General features: G+C 43.0%; 2 protein-coding genes across 7 annotated transcripts; both read right to left on the bottom strand.

Annotated features, from left to right (window-relative positions):
- Nucleotides 1–1,811: 1,811 nt before the first annotated feature.
- LOC121867656 (larval cuticle protein A3A-like) lies at nucleotides 1,812–3,528 on the bottom strand. The gene is made up of 3 exons (XM_042367672.1): nucleotides 3,466–3,528; nucleotides 2,435–2,497; nucleotides 1,812–2,162 (listed from the first exon to the last, which is right to left on the bottom strand). The coding sequence occupies exons 1-3, from the start codon at nucleotides 3,526–3,528 to the stop codon at nucleotides 1,812–1,814; spliced, it is 477 nt and encodes a 158-aa protein (XP_042223606.1).
- Nucleotides 2,095–24,582, bottom strand: LOC121867775 (transient receptor potential channel pyrexia-like). Of its 6 annotated transcripts, none has more exons than XM_042367860.1 (9): nucleotides 24,466–24,582; nucleotides 23,390–23,764; nucleotides 9,398–9,597; nucleotides 7,493–9,135; nucleotides 6,480–6,595; nucleotides 6,227–6,317; nucleotides 5,533–6,062; nucleotides 2,435–2,497; nucleotides 2,095–2,162 (listed from the first exon to the last, which is right to left on the bottom strand). In XM_042367860.1, exons 3-7 carry the CDS (start codon nucleotides 9,579–9,581, stop codon nucleotides 5,580–5,582), a joined length of 2,517 nt encoding a protein of 838 aa, XP_042223794.1. In that variant the 5' UTR covers nucleotides 9,582–9,597; nucleotides 23,390–23,764; nucleotides 24,466–24,582; the 3' UTR covers nucleotides 2,095–2,162; nucleotides 2,435–2,497; nucleotides 5,533–5,579. The 6 variants fall into 6 exon arrangements, with proteins under 6 accessions (XP_042223794.1, XP_042223795.1, XP_042223798.1 ...); XM_042367861.1 differs by lacking the exons at nucleotides 23,390–23,764; nucleotides 24,466–24,582 and adding exons at nucleotides 16,610–16,723; nucleotides 17,068–17,369; XM_042367864.1 differs by lacking the exon at nucleotides 23,390–23,764.
- Between the last annotated feature and the right edge of the window lie 559 nt (nucleotides 24,583–25,141).

Below are 25,141 nucleotides of genomic sequence, written 5' to 3'. Positions count from 1 at the left end.
AGTATGATGATTTAACCCCTTGAGTATGATGACTTAACCCTTTGAGTATGATAATTTAACCCCTTGAGTATGATGATTTAACTCCTTGAGTATGATGATTCAACCCCTTAAGTATGATGATTTAACCCCTTAAGTATGATGATTTAACCCCTTGAGTATGATGATTTAACCCCTTGAGTATGATAATTTAACCTCTTGGTGTATGATGATTTAACCCCTTAAGTATGAAGTGTGCTGTGGATGAGTGGATACAATGTTCACCTCCCGTCCTAAGGTTCGTTGGTTCTACTTGGTGTCATAGATATTTACTGCCATAGAAGTTACATAGCGATATTTTCAACCAATCAGAGTAACGACTTCATATCTGAGGGTTGGCGACCACAGTCCATCCATCCAATCAGCTTTACCCATTAATATTTTTGTTATTATTCCCATCATCTTTAATTATATGACCAAAGTATCTGTCTGTTTTCTTGAGGTTTTTTTTTATAATTTTATCTATAACACCACATTTCACAGAGCCTTCAATCTCTGTCTGGCGTCTGCTGAAAGTGTCGACTCTTCTGACCCATACATCTGTCCTGGCCATATTAACCCTTTCACCTGCCACCCTTTGTCATAGTGAAGTTAATAACCCTTTTCATTAGGTCTTTTAGATGATGCTGTTAATTTTGCTTGTTTTGCATTCTTCCATCGATGTTAATGTTGCTTGTTTTGCATTCTTCCATCGATGTTAATGTTGCTTGCCTATTTAGAAACGACCATTACTTAAGTCTTTACAGAATTAACTCTCACTCTCTTCCACCTTATCTGTTAACTCGTCTTTGTAATGCCTCTCCAGTACCTGTGATAAGAGCTGTATGATATAACTTCGCCATTAACTTTTAGTCCTTCGTTATCACTTAGAATTTCTCTCGTTAAGAATTCTGATATACAACGAGGGAGAAAGAACAGAGCCTTGTCATACGCCGAAGTGGTTTAATTCATTATTTACTAACACTTCAGCCTCCTGTTGCTAGTAAAAACCTATTAAAATTCTAATAGCTCCTTTATTATTGTACCTTATCAAAAACTTTATCAAAATCAACAAAAACAGGTGTTCAAATTTTTTATGAATCTTTAAAATCCTTTCAGTCAAAATTCCTAACCAAATCCAACCTCAGTAATTCCTTCTCACATTCTAGATTTATTTTACTCTTCACATAACTAAATTTTCTAATCTAAACTTTACTCAGCTTAAAAATTATCTTCAATAAAACGTTTCAAGCTTGATTTATGAAGCTTAATGATCTAAACTTGGTGAAAGGTTTCTGGTTTTTAGGTAATACTATATTTCATAATCCCTCCATATATCAAGGTTATATAAATTGCCATATAATTCGATATAACTTTATTACAATTGTTTCATATCAGTTTTCTTCATCATCGTATATAAATATTCTTATAATGGTCACTATATCCAGGTATAATTGCGTATATTGTCAACAGAAAATGGGAAGTGGGTCAGTTGATAGAAAACGGGAAGTTGGTGTAATTAATAGTAAAGATATATATTTTTTTTTATGTTGTAGAGGTTCAGTATTATAGGGTGTGGATGGGTGTGGGTAGTGTGGGTGGGTGGGGTTAGTATATAGGGTGTGGATGGGTGTGGATGGGTGTGGGTGGTGTGGGTAGGTTGTGTGGAATAGGGTGTGGTAGGGCGTGTGGATAGTGAAATTAGGGTAGTGTAAGGTGGATATGAATGTGGATAGATTAAGTCAGGATACTGTTGATGTGGATGGGCGGGATATGGGCGGGATATGGGAGGTGTCTCAGCGATAATATGGAAGTGGTTGGCCGTGATGTGACCCATGATAGGGAACGAACGCTGGAGGTGGAGGAGGAACATGGGCGTGAGGAACATGGGCGTGAGGAACATGGGCTTGAGGAACATGGGCGTGAGGAGGGGTGTAGTCGTGGGCGTGGATCTCTCCGTCATACGATACGATAGGTGAGTAGCCACCCTCATCAGATGTGTACGTCACAACCTGTAGCCGACCGTCAGGTAAGGCGACGTAGTATTTACCTGTTGTGATTCCTCCGTCACGTGTTTCTTGATGGCCGTAGTCGTTCAGTGTCTGGTCGTCTATGATGGCGTAGTTGTAGTCGTATTTTGGGGGCACCTGGGGGTCGTAAGGGTGGAGCTTTTAAGTGTTTTTTTAGGGAGATTTTTAGTTTTTTAGGTAGGATTTTTTTTTTACTTTTTTGGGGGTGATTTTTTTAAGGTGGAATTTTAATTATTTTTTTTAGGTAATATTTTATTTTTAGGTTTTAGGATTTTTATTTTGAATTTAATATAAGTTTATTTTAGGGGAAGTTCATATTTTAGGGTAATTTTAGGGTAGGTTCTAATTTAGGGCCATTTTAGTAAAAGTTCAAAAGTAAACAAACTTACATCCGGGTATTGCAAATGATCGGAGGATAATGCCAGGCCCAGCACCGTAAACAACACTACAACCTGGAAATAAACAAACCAATTAAATAAACAAATAAACAATAAAATAAACAATATAGAGATGAAAGTCCGTTAAGAAACCTTCTAGTTACCGGATTTTTATAAGTATAAGTCCGTTATATTAAGGAGATATCACTGTATTAACTCACCCTGGGATACATCCTGCTTGGCTTGTGGACAGGTCGGGACTGATGCCTGGCAGAGGTGGGTCAACCCCTTATATACCCCTAGATACCGGCCCTTGATTGGCTCATTTCAGGCCAATCAAAAATAGGTAATGGTGATTGCTTGCAGTTTTTGTGATGTGTGTGTGTGTGTGTGTGTGTGTGTGTGTGTGTGTGTGTGTGTGTGTGTGTACAGATCACTGTGGTTTACCTGTACGTAAATCATTTTAACTTTCACCTGTACAGCTGCTGACGGCCTCTACCTGTACACTATTGAACACTGATGAACAACTGATGAACAACTACTGAACATTACTGAACAACTGATGAATAACTACTGAACATTACTGAACTCTTAGAAAACACGACTGAATACTGGTGAACACTTGTGAACCTTTAGAGAACATTATTGAACACTTTTGAACTCTTGTGAACATTGGTGATTTTTAAAGAACATTATTGAACACTTGTGAACACTTTAGAGAATATTGATGAACAGTTCTGTACCTATAGCGAATACTCATGATCCTGTAATGAACATTTTTTGAACAAGAACATTTATGAACACTTGTTAAAGTTTATAGAACACGAATGAACACTGATGAACAGATACTGAGAGAAGGACATATAACAACAACAACAACAATAACAATAATAACAACAATAACAACAACCACCACCACCACAACAATAACAACAACCACCACCACCACAACAATAATAACAACAACAACCACCACCACCATAATAACAACACCACTCACACACACAACCCCCCACCACCCTTTCTCTCGTGGAGTAATTCACCAGAGAGGAGTACTGGTAATTGGACTCCAACTTAGCCTCGAGTTGATCAGATTGGCGAATCATCGTGACGTAAGAGCCTAATTTGATCTAATCTGCATATGATGATTGGTGACTTGTGGTTCATTGAGGTATTGGCTCTGTCTGTCTGTCTGTCTGTGTGTCTGTGTGTGTGTGTCTGTGTGTGTGTGTGTGTGTGTCCAGGTGTTCATCTGTCATCCTCAACACACCTTGACCTGTTCATAATCAATCCAAAGAAAACTTGCTTCTGTAATGACGCTTTTAGGGGTGACTATACTATCCATCCATCCACCCACCTATCCATCCATCTATCCACCCATCCATCCATCTATCCACCCACACATCCATCTATCCATCTACACAAAGGGAAACAATGAAACAACTACATAAGCAAATTTATATTGTAACTTCATAATATACACAAGATCATATAAATTCATATATACAAACTAACATTATATATATATCTTGATAGTATATTCTGTTCACCTGAAGAAACAACACCCCAGTTTATTTCACGTCATTAACTTCACTATATAGTCATTAACTTCACTATACTGTCATTAACTTCACTATACTGTCATTAACTTCACTATACTGTCATTAACTTCACCATATAGTCATTAACTTCACTATACTGTCATTAACTTCACTATACTGTCATTAACTTCACTATACTGTCATTAACTTCACTATACTGTCATTAACTTCACTATACTGTCATTAACTTCACTATATAGACATTAACTTTACTATATAGTCATTAGTTGTAAGTATATTAACAGTTAATTAAATCAGGTCATTTGGAAGATAATGATTGGACAATATTGCTAAGAAATCGCAGGATATTTTGTGGACAATTGTGGACAATATTCTCTGTACAATTTGAGGGTTGGATAGTTATTGGACAAAATTCCCTGAACATTTTAAGGGTTGGACAGTGGTGGACAAAACTATCTGGACAGTTTGAGGGTTGGACAGTGGTGGACAAAATTATCTGGACAGTTTGAGGGTTGGACAGTGGTGGACAAAATTATCTGGACAGTTTGAGGGTTGGACAGTGGTGGACAAAATTATCTGAACAGTTTGAGGGTTGGACAGTGGTGGACAGGTAATGTCAGGTGTACCGATACCATTTTGCCCTCTTAATTACTCTCTCTACTAATGTTTATAAAATACATGAGCATTTAAATATAATTATAATTATTCACCTAAACTATTTACAAACTATTGAGAAAAAATATAATACTGTATTGTTGCAAACTATTTCATAACTAACAAAGTATTTACAAAGTTATTTATATAATTTTGCCACAACCTTAGAAGTATTAGTTGATATTGATAATTTGTGTTAAGTTCTAAAATAACACACACACACACACACACACACACACACACACACACACACACACACACAGTACTGTATACAATTATATCACATGTAAATAATTATTGCTTAAAAATTGACCTTATTACATTACAAACTATTCACCAAATACATGTTACAGTATTTTGTATTTCCTTGGCACATGACCATTACAGAAGCCCCAAATACAGGATGAAAAATTACAATTTGCTGTAATTTATGGTTGTAATTTATGTAATCAAAGTTGTAATTTGTGCAATGATTATTGGTAGGAACTGAAAGCTTGGATAATCCTAATTGGAAGACCTGATCTCAGTCCAGCGCCCCATTTGGAAGACCTGATCTCAGTTCAGCGCCCCATTTGGAGACGTGATCTCAGTCCAGCGCCCCATTGGAAGACCTGATCTCAGTCCAGCGCCCCATTTGGAGACGTGATCTCAGTCCAGCGCCCCATTGGAAGACCTGATCTCAGTCCAGCGCCCCATTTGGAAGACCTGATCTCAGTTCAGCGCCCCATTTGGAGACGTGATCTCAGTCCAGCATTTGGAAGACCTGATCTCAGTCCAGCGCCCCATTTGGAGACGTGATCTCCAGCGCCCCATTTGGAAGACCTGATCTTAGTCCAGCGCCCCATTTGGAGACGTGATCTCAGTCCAGCACCCCATTTGGAGACGTGATCAAACCCTTGGGGGAGAAGAGGAGGGGTGGAGGGAGAGGGAGAGGGATATTCTCAGGTATCATCACCACCATCACCATCACCTCCTCCAACACTCGCATCAGTTGAAGGCGTCGTAGGCGTAGTAGTGGTGAAGGGAGAAGACGACGCAGTAGTAGTCGCAGTAGGAGTAGTAATGATAGCTGTACTCGATACCTGCTGAAGGAGTAAGCTTGTCACTCTATCAAGCTTCGATTCTAACTCCATCAAGCGTTTGTTTAATCTGGTGTGTGAGTCAGCCATGTCTTCCATCTTTTCACTGACCATTTCGATCATGTTAGCTTCAACCTCCTTCAGATTAGCTTTGAAATCTTCCTCATTATTGCGGTGGTATTCCCCTCGGCGGATCCTACTTCCTCGTTTGACTCTTGTACTGCTCTTGCTGTCGTTCGCTTCTGTCTCTCGCGTTCGGAGGCACTGGTGAACGTTCGCCAGCAGATGGGAAGGCAGGTCAGTCTCCTTGTATTTCTTATTGGCAATCACAAATAGTTTGTTTAACTGTGGGAATAAATAATGATTAATTATTGTTATTATTATTATTATTGTGGGTGTTTTTATTGTATTATTATTATTGATATTACTTTTTTTACTACTACTACTACTACTACTACTACTACTACTACTACTACTACTACTACTACTACTACTAACCACAATCTCACCTTCTTGGGATTATTAGGAAGAATATAGACCCGAGTATTGCAACAATCATAGTTACAAATATTGGCTAACTTCATCAAAACATTGGTCAACCTGCAACACAAACACAACATTATTGCAACTTAAAAAAAAAACAAAAAACTTTATAACTTAAAACAAACTTCCATTAATGATGTTATAAATAAGTTGTAGAGTTGTAGTTATCTCTCTCTCTCTCTCTCTCTCTCTCTCTCTCTCTCTCTCTCACTAACTCACTTGTGTATTCTGATATAACTGGCCAGGTAAGCTGCAGTGGAGAAGTTCTTTTCCATATGAAACACCAGTTCTGTCTGCTTAATTAGCCTCTCCAGGTGAGCAGAGTTCCGTAGTCCCTGAAACATAAGCCAATTTTAGGGCACAGGTGGATATTTTAAGGTAACAGGTGGATATTTTAAGGTACAGGTGGATATTTTAAGGTACAGGTGGATATTTTAAGGTACAGGGTGGATATTTTAAGGTACAGGGTGGATATTTTAAGGTACAGGTGGATATTTTAGGGTACAGGTGGATATTTTAAGGTACAGGGTGGATATTTTAAGGTACAGGTGGATATTTTAAGGTACAGGTGGATATTTTAAGGTACAGGTGGATATTTTAAGGTACAGGTGGATATTTTAAGGTACAGGTGGATATTTTAAGGTACAGGTGGATATTTTAAGGTACAGGGTGGATATTTTAAGGTGGATATTTGGGTGGACAGGTGGATATTTTTAAGGTACAGGGGATTTTGGGGTGGATTTTAAGGTACAGGTATTTTTAAGGTACAGGTGGATATTTTAAGGTACACGTGGATATTTGAGGATATTTAAGGTACAGGGTGGATATTTTAAGGTACAGGTGGATATTTTAGGGTACAGGTGGATATTTTAGGGTACAGGTGGATATTTTATGGTACAGGTGGATATTTTAGGGTACAGGTGGATATTTTAAGGTACAGGTGGATATTTTAAGGTACAGGTGGATATTTTAAGGTACAGGTGGATATTTGAAGGTACAGGTGGATATTTTAAGGTACAGGTGGATATTTTAAGGTACAGGTGGATATTTTAAGGTACAGGTGGATATTTTAAGGTACAGGTGGATAATTTAAGGTACAGGTGGATATTTTAGGTAGATAGAGAGATAGAGATAAATTGATAGATAGATAGAAATTGGAGAAAAAGACAAAGAGAGAGAGAGAGAGAGAGAGAGAGAGAGAGCAACATGTTCAACACCTGTACACAACTTACCTGCACATCATTAACAGCCAGAGCGACGAGAAGATTTGAGAGGATGATGGAGACGAGGATGACGAAGAGGAGGAAGATGACGTGACCACTGATGACTAGATGACCCAATCCTCTTACAAAGTCATCGTCGAAATCCAGTTCTCCAATCATCATCGTTATGGTCTTGACGAAGGTGAGGACTGGGCTTGAAAAAACTAAATCCTCAGTGTCACAATCTTCTTTCTGCTCCTTGGAATAGTGAAGAGCAACGTAGAATGCCGCTGAGAACGCCAGGAGAAGACAGAAATAGATGAGGAATATTCTGAGGAAGACTTTGGCCACGCGGGTAAACATGACAACGTATATACCACAGTTTGGGAAGCGACCAATGAGTAACATACATTCTGTCCACATGACGAGCATTAACCACGATGCTAAGTGATGCTGCCACTCATAAGGCATCACTGGTAATATGACAGCAGCTACAAGGATGGTTATGATGACGTGTAAGACTGCTGAGAGGGACTTGAACCAGTCTAGTTTGTTCTGAAGAAGGGCTAGTGACTGCTGTAAAAGGATTATCACCAGGTAGGTTATAACAATGCCTTCAATTATTTGTTGTGTTATTGAGGTGAGGTAAAGATCGCTGTCCTGGATAATGACGTGTTCGACGGCCCATTTACCCCAGGCGTCGGCACTCTCGTTAACTAAGGTCATCGGGTCGTCTGTGGCGTTGTGGGTGGCGTTGTGGGTGGCGTTGGCTTTACTAGACGTCCACACGAATTTATTGAAAGTGAGGGTCGTTGTGAGCAAGGCAAAGAGCAAGTACAATACCACCTCGATCAAAAAGAGTCTCCTTACGTTCATCCACTTCAGGAGGAGGAAGGACTCACACAGAGGATGACTCAAGAGCTTGGCATGACCCAACCCGACGAAGGACTGAAGATTCTGTACCTGGTTCTTATCGTCACAGCACGTTAGGGGTAGGAAATTCATGGCCACTTCTAGCGTCTTGGTGTTGATGTTGTTAGAATTGGTGACGAGGCAGTGATCGAACACGGCGTCCATGGTGCCAGGGAGGTGATGGAGGGTGTATGAGATGACTGACTCCCCGTTGACGTCACAGGCAGCCATGTCAGCCCCAGCGTTCAGGAGCGCCACCATTGCCGGGACGGAGTGAGCCTTAGCTGCCTTATGAAGCGGCGTCTCCCCGTTACCATCCTTCGCCCGTACCAGAGCCCCAGCCTTCAGGAGTGTGGTGATGGCGTTGACGCATCCTGAGGCCGAGGCATCATGCAGGGGCGTGTGTCCTCGAGTATCCCGGTGATCTAACACTCCAGGCCGCCCAGATTCGAGCAGCAACTTGATACACGCTGTGGATTTGGAAGCGGCAGCGTAATGTAGAGGCGTTTGTCCATACTGGTTCTTGGCGTAGACAGAGGCGCCGGAGGTAATCAAGAAGCGCACTCCTGTAGCCCAGCGGACCTGCGCAGCGCGGTGGAGGGCCGTCTCGTGGAAGGGCCCACCGTGACCGTTGACGTGGACCCCAGCCTCGAGGAGCGCCTGTACACCCTCCAGGTTCTCTGAGTCCACCATCTTGAGTAACTTGGCGGCGTCTGGGTCCCAAGCACAGAACCCAGCGTCACCACCCAACGTCTTGCCACCTGTTGATGTTAACCTGTGATTACCTTAGTGTTTACTCTCACCTGTAGACAATAACTACCTTAATTACGTTGTTTACTGACACCTGTGATTACCTTATTGTTTACTCTCACCTGTAGACAATAACTACCTTAATTACGTTGTTTACTGACACTTGTGATTACCTTAATGTTTACTCTCACCTGTAGACAATAACTACCTGAATTACACTGTTTACTCTCACCTGTAGACAATTAACATCTCAACTACACATGACACACTCACTTGTATCAATCATCGCTGTATTAATCGCCTCAATAGCCATGGTGAAGTTGTTGCGGGTTGGTTGCTTGTGGTTGTTGCGGGTTGGTTGCTTGTGGTTGTTGAGGGTTGCCTGCTGGGGTTGTGGTTTAGTTGAAGTTGTGGGCAGGGCTTTGTACCCTAAATGACCAGGGGCACCGCCTACCATTAATCCTTACAACCTCCTGTTAGAGGAAAGAAAACGGGGTGTGGGTTGGTTACTTGTGTATGGGAAAATGTGTAATTGATGGTAAACTTAACTAAATTTTGTATTTTTTTTATGCTGTGTTCAAGGGGTTAAGTCATCATACTCAAGGGGTTAAGTCATCATACTCAAGGGGTTAAGTCATCATACTCAAGGGGTTAAGTCATCATACTCAAGGGGTTAAGTCATCATACTCAAGGGGTTAAGTCATCATACTCATCAGTTGGGTTAAGTCATCATACTCAGTTGCATCATACTCAGGGTTAAGTCATCGTACTCAGGGGTTGTCATCACTCATCATACTCAAGGGTTAAGTCATCATACTCAAGGGGTTAAGTCATCAGGGGTTGTCATCGTTAAGGACCACCACCACCACCATCCACCACCACCACCACCATCCACCACCACCATCCACCACCACACACCCACACCACCACCATCACCATCCACCACCACCACTACCACCACACACACCACACCACCACCACCACCTCACCACACACACCACACCACCACCACCACTACCACCACACACACACCACACCACCACCACCACCACCACACCACCACTACCATCCACACCACCACACACACACCACTCACACACACCACCACCACCACCACCACCACCACCACACACAGTAAAAAAGACACACAGGTGGGCGTGGTAAGTGGGCGTGGGTGGGCGTGGGGAGTGGGAGTAATATCAATGAGTGGGGCTTAAGAGTGGGCGGTGGGAGGTACTCGACTGTGAGTGGGTGAAGAGTGGGCGTGAGAGAGTTACTTAGTGTGTGTGTGTGTGTGAAAAGAGAGAGAGAGAGAGAGAGAGAGAGAGAGAGAGGCCAGTTACCTCACCACACATTATGATTGAAGTATGAGTCAGTCTTAACGATGATGTCCTGCAGCTGGTGCCTCCTACCACCACTACCACCACTACCACCACTACCACTTCCCTCCTTCTCTCCCTCCCTCCCTCCTTCTCTCTCTTCCTCCCTCCCTCCCCTGTGGTATACACGCCCCCAGGGTATCTCAAGGACACAGTCGCCTCTACCAACTGATGGGTTAAATCTTGTACCTCCATACCTGCCTCACGAGTCACTAATTACAGGTAGAAGGACAGGTAGAAGGACAGGTAGAAGGACAGGTAATAGATACAAGTACAGTGGGAAATTCCATCTAACGGACAATCATTCTATAACCGTTAATGACCGTTATATGGAGGCTTCATAACGGACTCTTAATATAACGGAAACTCCTCTTCATACACTCCGTTATATGGAGGTTTCAACAGATACCAAAACAATTTAACGGACGAATTTATTAACGCTACAACATAACAAACTCGATAAAGTAAAACTAACAATAATTAATAAAATATTAACACCAGACTCTGCTGACGTCATCCAGAGTAAGATAATGGCGGCTGGTTTGTTTACACTGTGACGTCACAATGATCAGCTGTTTTTACGGTGTTGCAAATCCACGATTGAGTTTGTGTGTGTGTGTGTGTGTGTGTGTTTGTGTGTGTGTGTGTGTGTGTGTGTGTGTGTGTGTCCTCAGTAATTCAGCCTCCCTCTATAATTTGGTATCTGTTATACTGGAGTGAGTCAGTTAGATACGTTCTCACATCACCAGTTAGGAGGAAAACTTAACGTTGGAACCTTTGAGAATCTATCTTTGTGTGGTAGCTTAAGTGAGTCAGTTAGATACGTTCTCACATCACCAGTTAGGAGGAAAACTTAACGTAGGAACCTTTGAGAATCCATCTTTGTGTGGTAGCTTAAGTGAGTCAGTTAGATACGTTCTCACATCACCAGTTAGGAGGAAAACTTAACGTTGGAACCTTTGAGAATCTATCTTTGTGTGGTAGCTTAAGTGAGTCAGTTAGATACGTTCTCACATCACCAGTTAGGAGGAAAACTTAACGTAGGAACCTTTGAGAATCCATCTTTGTGTTGTAGCTTAAGTGAGTCAGTTAGATACGTTCTCACATCACCAGTTAGGAGGAAAACTTAACGTAGGAACCTTTGAGAATCCATCTTTGTGTGGTAGCTTAAGTGAGTCAGTTAGATACGTTCTCACATCACCAGTTAGGAGGAAAACTTAACGTAGGAACCTTTGAGAATCCATCTTTGTGTGGTAGCTTAAGTGAGTCAGTTAGATACGTTCTCACATCACCAGTTAGGAGGAAAACTTAACGTAGGAACCTTTGAGAATCCATCTTTGTGTGGTAGCTTAAGTGAGTCAGTTAGATACGTTCTCACATCACCAGTTAGGAGGAAAACTTAACGTTGGAACCTTTGAGAATCCATCTTTGTGTGGTAGCTTAAGTGAGTCTTCTAAATACTCCAAATACGAGAATAAAAAAGAAATCGTACGAACTTTGTGAATGTTAGTCCAGAAAAACAAACTGACCTTGAAAACTTGTTGGGATACTCCGCTTGAGGTACCCCACCAGGCCCGCCTCGCTTCCTCTACTGTCTTCTCGCTCCCAACCCTATCCACACTCCGTTCATCTACACCCCTTCCTTAATGCTCTACACGCCTCCTACAACACACACAATACCGCTCCTCTTCCAGTTAATATCTGATTCATGGGTTTTTCTTACGACTTCCGTGTCTGTGTGTGTGTGTCTGTGTGTGTGTCTGTGTGTCTGTGTGGTTTCCGGTCATACGCTTTGGTGTGTCGATAAGAAGGTTTACTTAACAGGATATATCTTATTCTGTCTGTCTGTGTCTCCATTTGTCTGTCAGTCCATCTCGCCTCACTGTTGACATTTCTGTGGCTTGATAACCCATTGTATTACCCAGGCATTAGTGATCATATTGTTAACCTATCCTGACCTGACCTTGAGGAAATGATGGTTTCCACTGAGTTTGGGAGTCATGGGGTCACGGGATCAAAGTTCACAGGGTCAGAGGTCAGGGGTCACAGAGTCAGGAGTTAAGAGGTCAAGTCAAAGTCACTATTGTATTGTTTGCCTATATTATGGACTCTATTGACCTCTGAGCACTTGTCAACCTTCGCCTTATTGTAGGTAGAGTGATATTGTAACTGTATAGCTCTCCGGGTGCTAGTTTATCGCTTATCATGCTAGTGTCCGCATGATAACTTCGGTTCTATATCAATTACATCATCCAAATTTAATATAATAGTTACTCTTGAGGTCACACAGAAGCCTATTTATTTTCAGGTCAATATAGCAATAGGTTAAATAGATATGACCCAATATAGTAATAGGTGTGTGTTTGGTCAAGGGGGAAGGAAGGGGGTGGAGGGATGTGGGGTAAGTGAGATGTATTAGCTGTCCCGTGCCTGAATAAAACCCTGTGTGTGTGTGTGTGTGTGTGTGTGTGTGTGTGTGTGTGTGTGTGTGTGTGTGTGTGTGTGTGTGTGTGTGTGTGTGTGAGTGTGTGTGTGTGTGTGTGTGTGTGTGTGTGAGAGAGAGAGAGAGGATGTACTGTGTTTGACCTACTCTTGTTAAACGAAGCCCGTGTGGACGTCAGTGCTCGATGATTCTGGACGCGGGGACAGCGAGCTTTCTTCGACATCAGGATTTTTTATCCCATGGACGCATGTCACCGTAACTTAGCTCTCGATGCTGCACACAGGAGGAACGAGAACGACAAGAGAAGGGCATATGGGGAGAGAATTGAGAACGTTGATCAAGGCAGCTTCACTCCTCTAGTGTTCACAACCTCTGGTGGGATGGGACCAAGTGCAAGATGTTTCTACGCCAGACTCGCGGAGGTGATCCCCGAACAGAAGCAGCAGCCCACAAGTTATGTTACAGCCTGGATGAGATGTCGACTGTCCTTCTCTCTCCTTTGGTCGGCTCTGCTCTGCCTCAGGGGAACGAGAGCTTCTGCCCCAACTCCGACAACTGCTGCAGATATTGACTATGAGGCTACAGTCACTGAATGCCGCATAGATCTGCGGCTCAACTAATTTAACACAGATAGGATAGCTACTTATGTATTAGGATATTTAATATTAAGGTAATTAAATGGTGGCGAAGGTGTGGCTATTGGGGGAGGCTGTAGTAGTGGTGGTAGTAGTAGTAGTAGTAGTAGTAGTAGTAGTAGTAGTAGTAATGCCTTATCCCACCATAGAGTCCCTTGCCACCGATGACGCAGACAAAACACATCATATCCGCCCGTCCGTCCGTCCGTACGTACGTCCGGGAAGTTTGTCCACCCATGAACTTAACAAATAACTTACCGATTGACTTGAAACTTGTTGTATTGACTTATGATAAGGGTCTCCTGAAGTGATTAATGTTTGGCGACTGAGTGTTGGGTTTATGAGGGCTAGTTACCTGATGGAGCTTTCTAACAGGTCTTGAAAACCACTGACAGGTCTTGAAAGCCATTGACAGATCCTAAAAGCCATTGACAGATCCTGAAAGCCACTGACAGGTCTTGAAAGCCACTGACAATTCCTGAAAGCCATTGACAGATCCTGAAAGCCACTGACAGGTCCTAAAAGCCACTGACAGGTCCTGAAAACCACTGACAGGTCCTAAAAGCCACTGACAGGTCTTGAAAGCCACTGACAGATCCTGAAAGCCATTGACAGATCCTGAAAACCACTGACAGGTCCTAAAAGCCACTGACAGGTCTTGAAAGCCACTGACAGATCCTGAAAGCCATTGACAGATCCTGAAAGCCACTGACAGGTCCTAAAAGCCACTGACAGGTCCTAAAAGCCACTGACAGCCACTAAAAGCCAATGACCAAAGCCACTGGCGGAGACTGAGCCACTGCCAACTGGTGTGGCTGATCATAACTAAACTGGTGTTGATGCTACTCTTCTATGTACACACACACACACAGGCACGTACACACACACACACACACAGGCACGTACACACACACACACACAGGCACGTACACCTCTCTCTCAACAATAATTAAAGAAGAATCAAAATACATTATATCAATACTGACAAACAGACAGACAGACTGACAGAAACAGACAGACAGACAGACAGACAGGGTAACAATACCGTCTTATGCTCAAGGTCTCATTAATGACTCGTTGGCAACTGACACTTCCTTATACATGTAAACAAGGCCACTATGATCACCATACGTGGGGCCCGGTCTCTGTCATCACCTGAAGATTAGAACTCCTCCTCCTCCTCCTTCCTCCTAGCTTATTTCACCTGTAGATTAGCCCCTTCCTCCTTCCTCCTAGCTTATTTCACCTGTAGATTAGCCCCTTCCTCCTTCCTCCTAGCTTATTTCACCTGTAGATTAGCCCCTTCCTCCTTCCTCCTAGCTTATTTCACCTGTAGATTAGCCCCCTCCTCCTACCTTATTTCACCTGTAGATTAGCCCCCTCCTCCTTCCTCCTAGCTTATTTCACCTGTAGATTAGCCCCTTCCTCTCTCCTTCCCTCCCTCTTGTCTCCCTTCCTTCTTCCTCTCTCCTTCCCTCCCTCTTGTCTCCCTTCCTTCTTTCCCTCCTTCCTTCTCTGCTTTCCTTCCCTCCTTCTCTCTGTCTTATATAACCTCCTATCACCGTTAACTGAGGAATGTGACGCATTTGAAGGAAAAATCAAAACTCCCTCACCAGGAAATCATCATCAGTCAGTCAGTTAGGTTGGGTTAGGTTAGGTTTTTGCTTGTCTTGTTAGAATTAATCGGTCTTGTTCGTCCTGTTGAGATATAAAGGCGTCGTTCATCCTGTCTGTGATATATAATAGCGTCCGGAGTTGATTGAGCAGCCCACCCCACCCTAACCTAACCCACCCTAACCCACCCCACCCACTTCCTGCGCACTGATTCTCCAACCCACCCCACCACCCACCACCCTCTGTTAAGCAGGTGTCACACGCGTACACACACACACACACACACACACACACACACCCACACACCACACACACACACACACCCACACACACACACCTACACACACACACACACACACACACCCCCCCACACACACACACACACACACACACCCACACCCACACACACACACACACCCACACACACACACCTACACACACACACACACACACAGGTATGTCGTATAAGTATTAATAAATAACCTTGCATCATTTGGCTGTAATTTTCTCCGTATTTTTAGCTGAAGTTCAAAAGTTTATGGACAAATACAGTTTATTTGGGGGGAATTTGTTTGTTTGATTGTTTTTTTCATATTTCTGTACTGATTTTTCGTGTGTATGGCGTCATCTGTCTGTGTCTGTCTGGCATCTGTCTGTCCTGTTTAACTTACAGTCATGATTCTCTCTCTCTCTCTCTCTCTCTCTCTCTCTCTCTCTCTCTCTCTCTCTCTCTCTTTCTCTCTCTCACACTCTTACACAACCCGTAATCATCTCGTTAACTCCGGGTCACATAAACACGAACTCTCACACAAATACCGTAACTATGAATTAGAACCGGGGCTCATTGGGACTAAGGGTCTATTAGAACCGGGGCCCATTGGGACTAGGGGTCTATTAGAACCGGGGCCCATTTGAACAGTGTGTGTGTGTGTGTGTGTGTGTGTGTGTGCCCCGCCCCGCCCCCACCTCTGTCTCATATTACGAAGGCAAGGGTGAATTTGTCCTATTTTCTCTCTCTCTCTACTATATCCTCTCTCTCTCTCTCTCTCTCTCTCTCTCTCTCTCTCTCTCTCTCTCTCCCGTCTCTGCTTTCACTTAGAGACAGAGTGGACAGTATGAAAGTGGTGTATTCCTTAACATAATCTTATCTTCACTACTACACTTAAATTCTCATAAGTCAATTCTATTTTTTCTCTTAGAGTGGGAGAATCTGTCCTGTCTGTCTCTCTGTCTGTCTGTACTGTCTGTCTGTCTGTCTCTCCCTCTTTCAATGCTGTCTGTCCATACCTCTGTCTGTGTGTGTCTTGAGGGGAAGGTGATGGGGTTTATATATTGGTGAGAAGGAGAAAGGGAGGGGAAGGAGGAGGGGAAGGAGGGAATTTTCCTACACCTGCCACTAATTACAGTTTCTCACCTGTATGTTCGCCGGCGAGGTGGGCAAGAGGGCCAGGTAGGTGGGTTGGGTAGGAGCGTAAATGGGCAGGTGGGTGGGTAGATCCTCCAGGTACCCGGGTTATTTTTAGGATCCCTACGGTAAATACCCGACTAATTAAGAGGAATACAGGTGTGGGGCGGACACACACACATAGGAGGCCACATATGTACCTGACAGGGCCACTATTATACCTGACAGGGCCACAAATATACTTAAGGGCCACAAATATACCTGACAGGGCCACTATTATACCTGACAGGGCCACAAATATACTTAAGGACCACAAATATACCTGACAGGGCCACTATTATACCTGACAGGGCCACAAATATACTTAAGGACCACACATATACCTGACAGGGCCACAAATATACCTGACAGGGCCACGGATATACTCGACAGGGCCACAGACATGCTTGAAAGGGCCACAGATATACCTTGAGAGCAGGAGGGCAGGATGGGGGCGTTCTGGGCTACACCACACAGATACCAGAACCAGTTTTAAGTCACAATATAAATTTTTCTCCGCCACATACTTCAACACTGCCTTCCCTACTGTCATTTAAACACGTTGATGGGGATGTTCACTATCTGTCCTGTATATCATGTCGTTTTCTAGGTTCCTCTTTCCTCTGTCACGCCTCGAGATAGGTGGATACGGATGGATACTGATGGATACAGCTGGATACTCTTCCCCCCCAACACCCTCTACCAACGTTGGCAATAATGAGACTGAGTTAAGGCGGTGCGTGTGGAGTGGACTGGAGGCTACCACCACATCTTGTTCGTTTATTTGACTCTGGCTTCCATCTCATTTATGAATTAATACATCTATACACCATCCGATCGAGGGATTTTATATATCTCTCAATGTATATAAATAGTTAAGTCAGGGGTTTTTGTGAATAATAGTTGAAAGGGTGGGTATTTAACGAAGACCAAGTCGAGGACAGAGGTAAGGTTTCGGATCGTGGAACATATGACCAACTCCATCCCATTCATGATATTAAAATGCACTTGACACCCAACACTAAGCGGGGGTCAAGACATTTATAGAAACAGCTGGTCGATGCTCTTTTGTTTCAATGTTTAGTTTACGTGTTTATACTTCCTTGGGAAAACTGAGAAGGTCCGATACATCTCCCATCCCAGGTAAGAATGCCATGATGTCACAACACCTTCCCAACCTTGTTAATTCGAACCATGACCTCACAAGACTATCTAGGCTTCGTTAAATCGAATTCCCAAGTTGTTTTTGTGGTTTAATGGATGAGTTAAACCATGGTTGTTGAGGTTAGGTTTGTGAAAATAAAAGAGGGTTTAAATGGGTTGATTTGGTTGAGAGTTTAACTGTTTTTTCTTGTTGATGGGGGTTTGGTTGACGTCAAAGGAAATTGGGGAATAAGTATTATTGTGTAGAGTGTATGTGAAGTGTGGGGTGTGTGTGTGTGTAATACCCTCTCGTCAAACAGGAAATACCACCAGGAACACAATACCCACATCTCATACCCACACCGTCTAGCCTAACCAACTCTCCCTATCATCCTTTAAGTAACCTCAAATTCTCCCATACATTTAATATATTTTAGTTTGGAATAAATTGTCTAAGAATTTTGGAATTTTGGGGAAGGAGAAACACTGTGTGTGTGTGTGTGTGTGTGTGTGTGTGTGTGTGTGTGCGCGTGCGTGCGTGCGTGTGTGCGTGCGTGTGTGCGTGCGTGCGTGTGTGTGTGTGTGGTAGTGTCTGTAGCCTTGTGTGTATAACTATATTTTGCGGCGCTAGTCAGGCCGCACCTCGATTATGCGGTTCAGTTCTGGTGCCCCTATTATAGAAAGGATATAAATTCACTAGAGTCGGTGCAGCGAAGAATGACGAAAATGATTCCGGGACTTAGAAACCTTCCATATCAGGATAGGTTAAAGAAACTAAACTTACATTCCCTAGAAAGACGAAGAGTGCGGGGAGATATGATAGAAGTATTTAAGTGGGTGAAAGGAATCAATAAAGGGGATATAGATAAAGTTCTTATAATATCCGAGCAGGATAGGACTCGGAACAACGGATTCAAGTTGGATAAGTTTAGGTTTAGGAGGGAGATAGGAAGGAACTGGTTCACAAATAGGGTGGTGGACGAGTGGAACAAGCTTACCAACTTTGTAGTAAGTGCTGGAACGCTGGACAGTTTTAAAAGGAGGCTAGATAGATTCATGGATGATAGAGAGTGGTAGTAACTCTCGACAGGAGCTGCCATGCACAGACCAACCGGCCTATTGCAGACTCCTTAGTTTCTTATGTTCTTTATGTGTGTACATGAGACAGACAGACAGACAGTCACAGCTTCACAGACAAAGATATATAAGGCATTGTTTACTTTAGATAACAAGGTCTCACAGACAGACAGACAGACAGAGCCCGCGTCTGATCTAGATACATCATAAATCAAGGTCAGATATAATCAGGTTTGGTCTTTCTATATCTAACAGGTCACAGCTGGGGTCATGGGGTTAGGTTAGTGTTAGGTTAGAGTTAGGTTAGTGTTAGGTTAGAGTTAGGTTTGTGTTAGGTTAGGTTAGGTTAGTGTTAGGTTAGAGTCAAACTATAAAGCAATATTCTTTTATTTTCACCTCACTTGACCCGTGTCGTGTGTAGGAGAGAAACCAGGTCATTGATACGTGACCTGTTCTCACCCCCCAGGTCACGCTCACACACCACGACATCAATTGCGTCATTATCTGCGTTATTTGCGTCACATGTACAACCTGTGCGTCATCTATACACACCTGGTGGAGACGGTAGATAAATAGCACTTACATATATCTTCAATAAGGGCGTCTGGCTCTCTCTCTCTCTCTCTCTCTCTCTCTCTCTACTGTAGTACAGGCGTCTGGCTCTCTCTCTCTCTCTCTCTCTCTCTCTCTCTCTCTCTCTCTCTCTCTCTCTGTGGTAGGGCGTCTGGCTCTCTCTCTCTCTCTCTCTCTCTCTCTCTCTCTCTCTCTCTATTAGTAGAGCGTCTGGCTCTCTCTCTCTCTCTCTCTCTCTGTGGTAAGGGCGTCTGGCTCTCTCTCTCTCTCTCTCTCTCTCTCTCTCTCTCTCTCTCTCTCTGTAGTAGGGAGCGTCTGGCTCTGTCTCTCTCTCTCTTTCTCTCTCTCTCTCTCTCTCTCTCTCTCTCTCTCTCTCTCTCTCTGTGGTAAGGGCGTCACTTTACATAAGATAAAGGTCATCCAACACGCCCTGTAACCCAACCCTTGCTTAGTTCACTGTGATCATTAGTCATGTCGGACAAAACTGCATTGGACAAAACTGCGTCGGATAGTTGTATGTCGGACAGAACTGCATTAGACAGAACTACATCGGACAGAACTACGTGGGACAGATTTACGTAAGATAACACTGGACAAAATCGCACCGGGAAAGTCTATATTGGCCAAAATCTCTCTCTCTCTCTCTCTCTCTCTCTCTTGGTGAAAGCGAATGCACACCAGAAAACCCCTCAACCTTTTAACATACACCACCAACCAACCAATCAAAACATCCCCTTATACCTTACCTCTACTCTGATTGGCTAAGACGAGATGCATCCCCCCCAAAAAAACCCGTCGAATAGAAAACGAGTATGAAAATACCCCCTTAAGAAATGTAAACAAGAACCCTAGCCAATCAAAACGATGCATTAAACTCTCCCAGCGATGTGATTGGTTGTTGATGGAGTGATGGGTTTGTTTACATGTGTTTTAAGGTTAGCCCCCACGACCTCTCGCCACCACAACTCCATCTCTGTCGGCTCTTCATAACTAATTTAATTAATTCGTTTGTAAATACAGTTAGAGTATTGTAAGGAAAGGTAGATTAAATAGAGACGTGTTATTGTAATTAGAAGACCCGCTGATAAACAGACAGATTAGGTTAGTGTCTGGTTAGCGTTAGGTTAGTTTAATCAGGTGAATTAAAATAACCAGTTCCTAAATCGTTACTTGATCCAGGTTAAATTAAGGTTAGATTTAAGTTAATTTAGTCATATTTAACATCCGTCTTTGGTGGGTTTAAATTGACTACCTAACCCGGTTTTAGTAGGTTTAAATTTACTACCCAACCCGGATACTGTAAAAATACGGGTTACATCTTGGATCAAAGGAAACTGGTTTTATTTATGAGATGAGGTGGAGGTGGTTGTGGTGAAATTGTGGTGGGTGGTGGTGGTTGTTGTTGTGGGGGAATTGGTGGTGGTTGTTGTTGTTGTGGGGGGTGGTGGTGGTTGTTGTGGGTGGGGGTGGTGGTGGTTGTTGTGGTGGGGTGGTGGTGGTTGATGTTGTGGTGGGGTGGTGGTGGTTGTTGTTGTGGGGGTGGGGTTGTTCGGCTTCTTCTTTCCATCGTCCTCAAGGGTTAAATCATCGTCCTAAAGGTTAAATCATCGTCCTCAAAGGGTTAAATCATCGTCCTCAAGGGGTTAATCATCGTCCTCAAAGGGTTAAATCATCGTCCTCAAAGGTTAAATCATCGTCCTCAAAGGTTAAATCATCGTCCTCAAAGGTTAAATCATCGTCCTCAAAGGGGTTAAATCATCGTCCTCAGGGTTAAATCATCGTCCTCAAAGGGTTAAATCATCGTCCTCAAAGGGTTAAATCATCGTCTCAAGGGGTTAAATCATCGTCCTCAAGGGTTAAATCATCGTCCTCAAAGGTTAAATCATCGTCCTCAAAGGTTAAATCATCGTCCTCAAAGGGTTAAATCATCGTCCTCAAAGTTAAATCATCATCCTCAAGGGGTTAAATCATCGTCCTCAAAGGGTTAAATCATCGTCCTCAAGGGGTTAATCATCGTCCTCAAAGGGTTAAATCATCGTCTTCAAGGGGTTAAATCATCGTCCTCAAGGGTTAAATCATCGTCCTCAAGGGGTTAAATCATCGTCCTCAAGGGTTAAATCATCGTCCTCAAGGGGTTAAATCATCGTCCTCAAAGGGTTAAATCATCGTCCTCAAGGGGTTAAATCATCGTCCTCAAAGGGTTAAATCATCGTCCTCAAGGGGTTAATCATCGTCCTCAAGGGGTTAAATCATCGTCCTTAAGGGGTTAAATCATCGTCCTCAAAGGGTTAAATCATCGTCCTCAAGGGTTAAATCATCGTCCTCAAAGGTTTAAATCATCGTCCTCAAGGGTTAAATCATCGTCCTCAAAGGGTTAAATCATCGTCCTCAAGGGTTAAATCATCGTCCTCAAGGGGTTAATAAAAGAAAATCACACACACACACACACACACACACACACACACACACACACACACACACACACACACTTCAAACGCGGGGGTAAGTTTTGGCGGGAGAAATATTTCCCTTTTTTTGGCGGGAATTTTTTTCAGTAGATGTAAACAGAGAGGGTGCCAAAAGCTACCCAGGGCGCCCGTGTATACCGCCCACGCCCATGTTTACCGCCCGCGCCCCTCAGTGTGTCAACAGTGGTTAAATTAGAGGAGGAAATGCCCAGTGGTTAATGGTTTTGATGTAGAGTGAAATGGAAGAGTTAATGTATTTGGCTTGGAAGGGTTAATGTGTTGACATGGATAGGTTAATGTGTTGCCGTGGTTAGTTAATGTGTTGCCGTGGTTAGGTTAATGTGTTGCCATTGTTGGTTAATGTGTTGCCTTGGTTAGGTTAATGTGTTGCCATATGTTGGTTTGTGTGGTTGGTTAATGTGTTGCCGTGGTTAGGTTAATGTGTTGCCGTGGTTAGGTTAATGTTGCCGTGGTTAGGTGGGTTAATGTGTGGTTGGTTATGTTGGTTGTTGGTTGGTTAATTGTTGCCGTGGTTAGGTTAATGTGTTGCCGTGGTTAGGTTAATGTGTTGCCATATGTTGGTTAATGTCTTGTTGGTTAATGTGTTGCCGTGGTTAGGTTAATGTGTTGCCATGGTTAAGTTAATGTGTTGCCGTGGTTAGGTTAATGTGTGGCCATGGTTAGGTTAATGTGTTGCCATGGTTAGTTAATATGTTTGCCGTGGTTAGGTTAATGTGTTGCCGTGGTTTAAGTTTATCTTGCTGTGGTTAGGTTAATGTGTTGCATATGTTAGGTTAATGTGTTGCCGTGGTTAGGTTAATGTGTTGCCATATGTTGGGTTAATGTGTTGCCTTGGTTAGGTTAATGTGTTGCCGTGGTTAGGTTAATGTGTTGCCATGGTTAGTTAATGTGTTGGTTGGGTTAATGTGTGCCATGGTTGGGTTAATGTGTTGCCGTGGTTGGTTAATGTGTGCCTGGTTGGTTTGTGTTGCCTGGTTAGGTTAATGTTGCCGTGGTTAGGTTAATGTGTTGCATGTTAGGTTAATGTTGCCGTGGTGGTTAATGTGTGTGTTTAGTTTATGCTTGCTGGTTGGTTAATGTGTTGCCATAGTTGGGTTAATGTGGCCGTGGTTAGGTTAATGTGTTGCCATGTTAGGTTAATGTGTTGCCTTGGTTAGGTTAATGTGTTGCCGTGGTTAGGTTAATGTGTTGCCTGGTTGTTATATGTTGCCGTGGTTAGGTTAATGTGTGGCCATGGTTAGGTTAATGTGTTGCCATGGTTAGGTTAATGTGTTGCCGTGGTTAGGTTAATGTGTTGCCGTGGTTTAAGTTTATGCATTGCTGTGGTTAGGTTAATGTGTTGCCATATGTTAGGTTAATGTGTTGCCGTGGTTAGGTTAATGTGTTGCCGTGGTTAGGTTAATGTGTGGCCATGGTTAGGTTAATGTGTTGCCATATGTTAGGTTAATACTCACTTACACACACTTACCAATGTCTCCATGGCAGTATACTCAGCTAAGTTAAGTATATCCAAGTATAAGTAAGGTGTTCTTTAATATTTTCCACTTAAGAGGACTTATTTTCGCTTTTTATGTATTTTTTCCACTTACAAGGCACTTATTTTCACTTAAGTTATAATCGAGTAACATTGACCACTTACAAGACACTTATTTCTACTTTATAATGGTAGGTTTTAAGTAATTTTCTCCACTTATAACACTTATTTTCACTTTATCATCACTTAAGTAAATAAAAAGTAACATTCACCACTTATTTTCACTTTATCATCACTTAAGTAAGATCTAAGTGTCATTTACTACTTAATAACAGTTCACTTAAACCACTTAACAAATTTACTTATTGACTGAAAATTAAGATAGTGTTAATTTTACCACTTAAGTGTTGTGAACAGTTAAGTGTACCAGTCACATAAACAGTGTAAGTATGTGTGTATGTGTGTGTGTGTACGTATGTTTGTGAGTAGTAGTGTATGTATGTATGTATGTATGTATGTATGTATGTATGTACGTATGTCACTTGGTCCGGTTAATATATTTTTCCGGTTGTTGTTGGTATTTCTGATAACGTCATATCCTGTCTCTTCCGTCCACAAGATTTAAGTGACATTTACCACTTATACACTTAATATCATTTTTTTGTAAGTGTAGACAGCCCCCCCCCCAGTCAAATCACACCAGTTATTCCAGTCACTCCGGTCACTTAACCTAACTGTAGATTAAGTAAACAATGGAGTCGAACCAGTCAGTCATATTAACATGACACGGGGGGTTACTCTCGTCCTCAGCCACTGTCAACATCACCAAGGTAAGAGGTACAGGTAGGGTAGGTTCTCGTCCCAAGCTCCTCTCTCTACACCTTATCCAAAACCTGATTCTTGCAACTTTCACGTGGATATTTTTCTAAGTTACTTTTCTATCTATTTAAATAATATTATCACTTAAATGTTCGTAATTTAGGTCAGGTCAGGTCAGGTGTTAGTATGTTGTTGTTTTGAATTTCTTATTATTACCATCATTATTATAATTAACTACTATCACCACACACCTGTTAATTAACCTGGTGTCACTTATCACCGCCAGCTAATTGGGTCAAGACACTGTACATCACTGAGAGAGTTAGGAGGGGGAGAGAGGGGGTAGTACCACTCTCCTTCACGTCCAGAGGCATACTGAGGGCCTGTTGTCTCTCCTCCTGCCCACCCCCTCCTGCCCCTCACCCCCCTCCTGCCCCTCACCCTCCTCCTCCCCGAGCTGGTCACTGAGTTCTCAGCTGTGCAGGGTAGTTGAAACACACGTACACACCACACGGTGACCCCATGACCACGTGGCGATTCTACAGGGGGGTCATGGCCCAGATTTGGGTTGGCCTGGGTTGGCCCCTGGGTTGGCCCCTGGGTTGGCCCCTGGGTTGGCCCCTGGGTTGGCCCCCCACTTTTGATTCTCAAAATTGTAATTCGAAAAACATTCCCAAAACCAGGAAGTGAGTCAAGTGACTCAGGCAATGGGCCGCGCCGCCTCAGATGCAGGCGTGGGTGAGGTGAGGTGAGTGAGGTGAGGTGGAGGTGAGGTGAGGCCAGGGGGCACGGATTGGGAGGGTGCAGACATGCGGGGTGGGGTCACATCACGGTGTATATAAACAACTGCCTTGTCGGTGAACATTACCACTGTGTCTCCACTGAGGAGGGTGACACACTGACAGTAATCGTCGCATTTGTCGCCTA

The sequence above is a fragment of the Homarus americanus genome, unplaced genomic scaffold (genome assembly GCF_018991925.1).
Source record: "Homarus americanus isolate GMGI-L3 unplaced genomic scaffold, GMGI_Hamer_2.0 scaffold46583, whole genome shotgun sequence".
NCBI classification, from domain to species: domain Eukaryota; kingdom Metazoa; phylum Arthropoda; class Malacostraca; order Decapoda; family Nephropidae; genus Homarus; species Homarus americanus.
This window is presented reverse-complemented; position numbering and strand designations above follow the sequence as displayed.

Coding starts and splice junctions, on each gene's coding strand:
- LOC121867656 (XM_042367672.1), bottom strand. CDS start 3,528: ATGATTCGCCAATCTGATCAACTCGAGGCTAAGTTGGAGTCCAATTAC. Junction 2,498..3,465: donor ATTACCAGTACTCCTCTCTG/GTGAATTACTCC, acceptor GTTTATTTCCAG/GTTGTAGTGTTGTTTACGGT. Junction 2,163..2,434: donor ATCATTTGCAATACCCGGAT/GTAAGTTTGTTT, acceptor TACGACCCCCAG/GTGCCCCCAAAATACGACTA.
- LOC121867775 (XM_042367860.1), bottom strand. CDS start 9,581: ATGGTAGGCGGTGCCCCTGGTCATTTAGGGTACAAAGCCCTGCCCACA. Junction 6,596..7,492: donor TGGCTGTTAATGATGTGCAG/GTAAGTTGTGTA, acceptor CTTATGTTTCAG/GGACTACGGAACTCTGCTCA. Junction 6,318..6,479: donor AGTTATATCAGAATACACAA/GTGAGTTAGTGA, acceptor TTTGTGTTGCAG/GTTGACCAATGTTTTGATGA.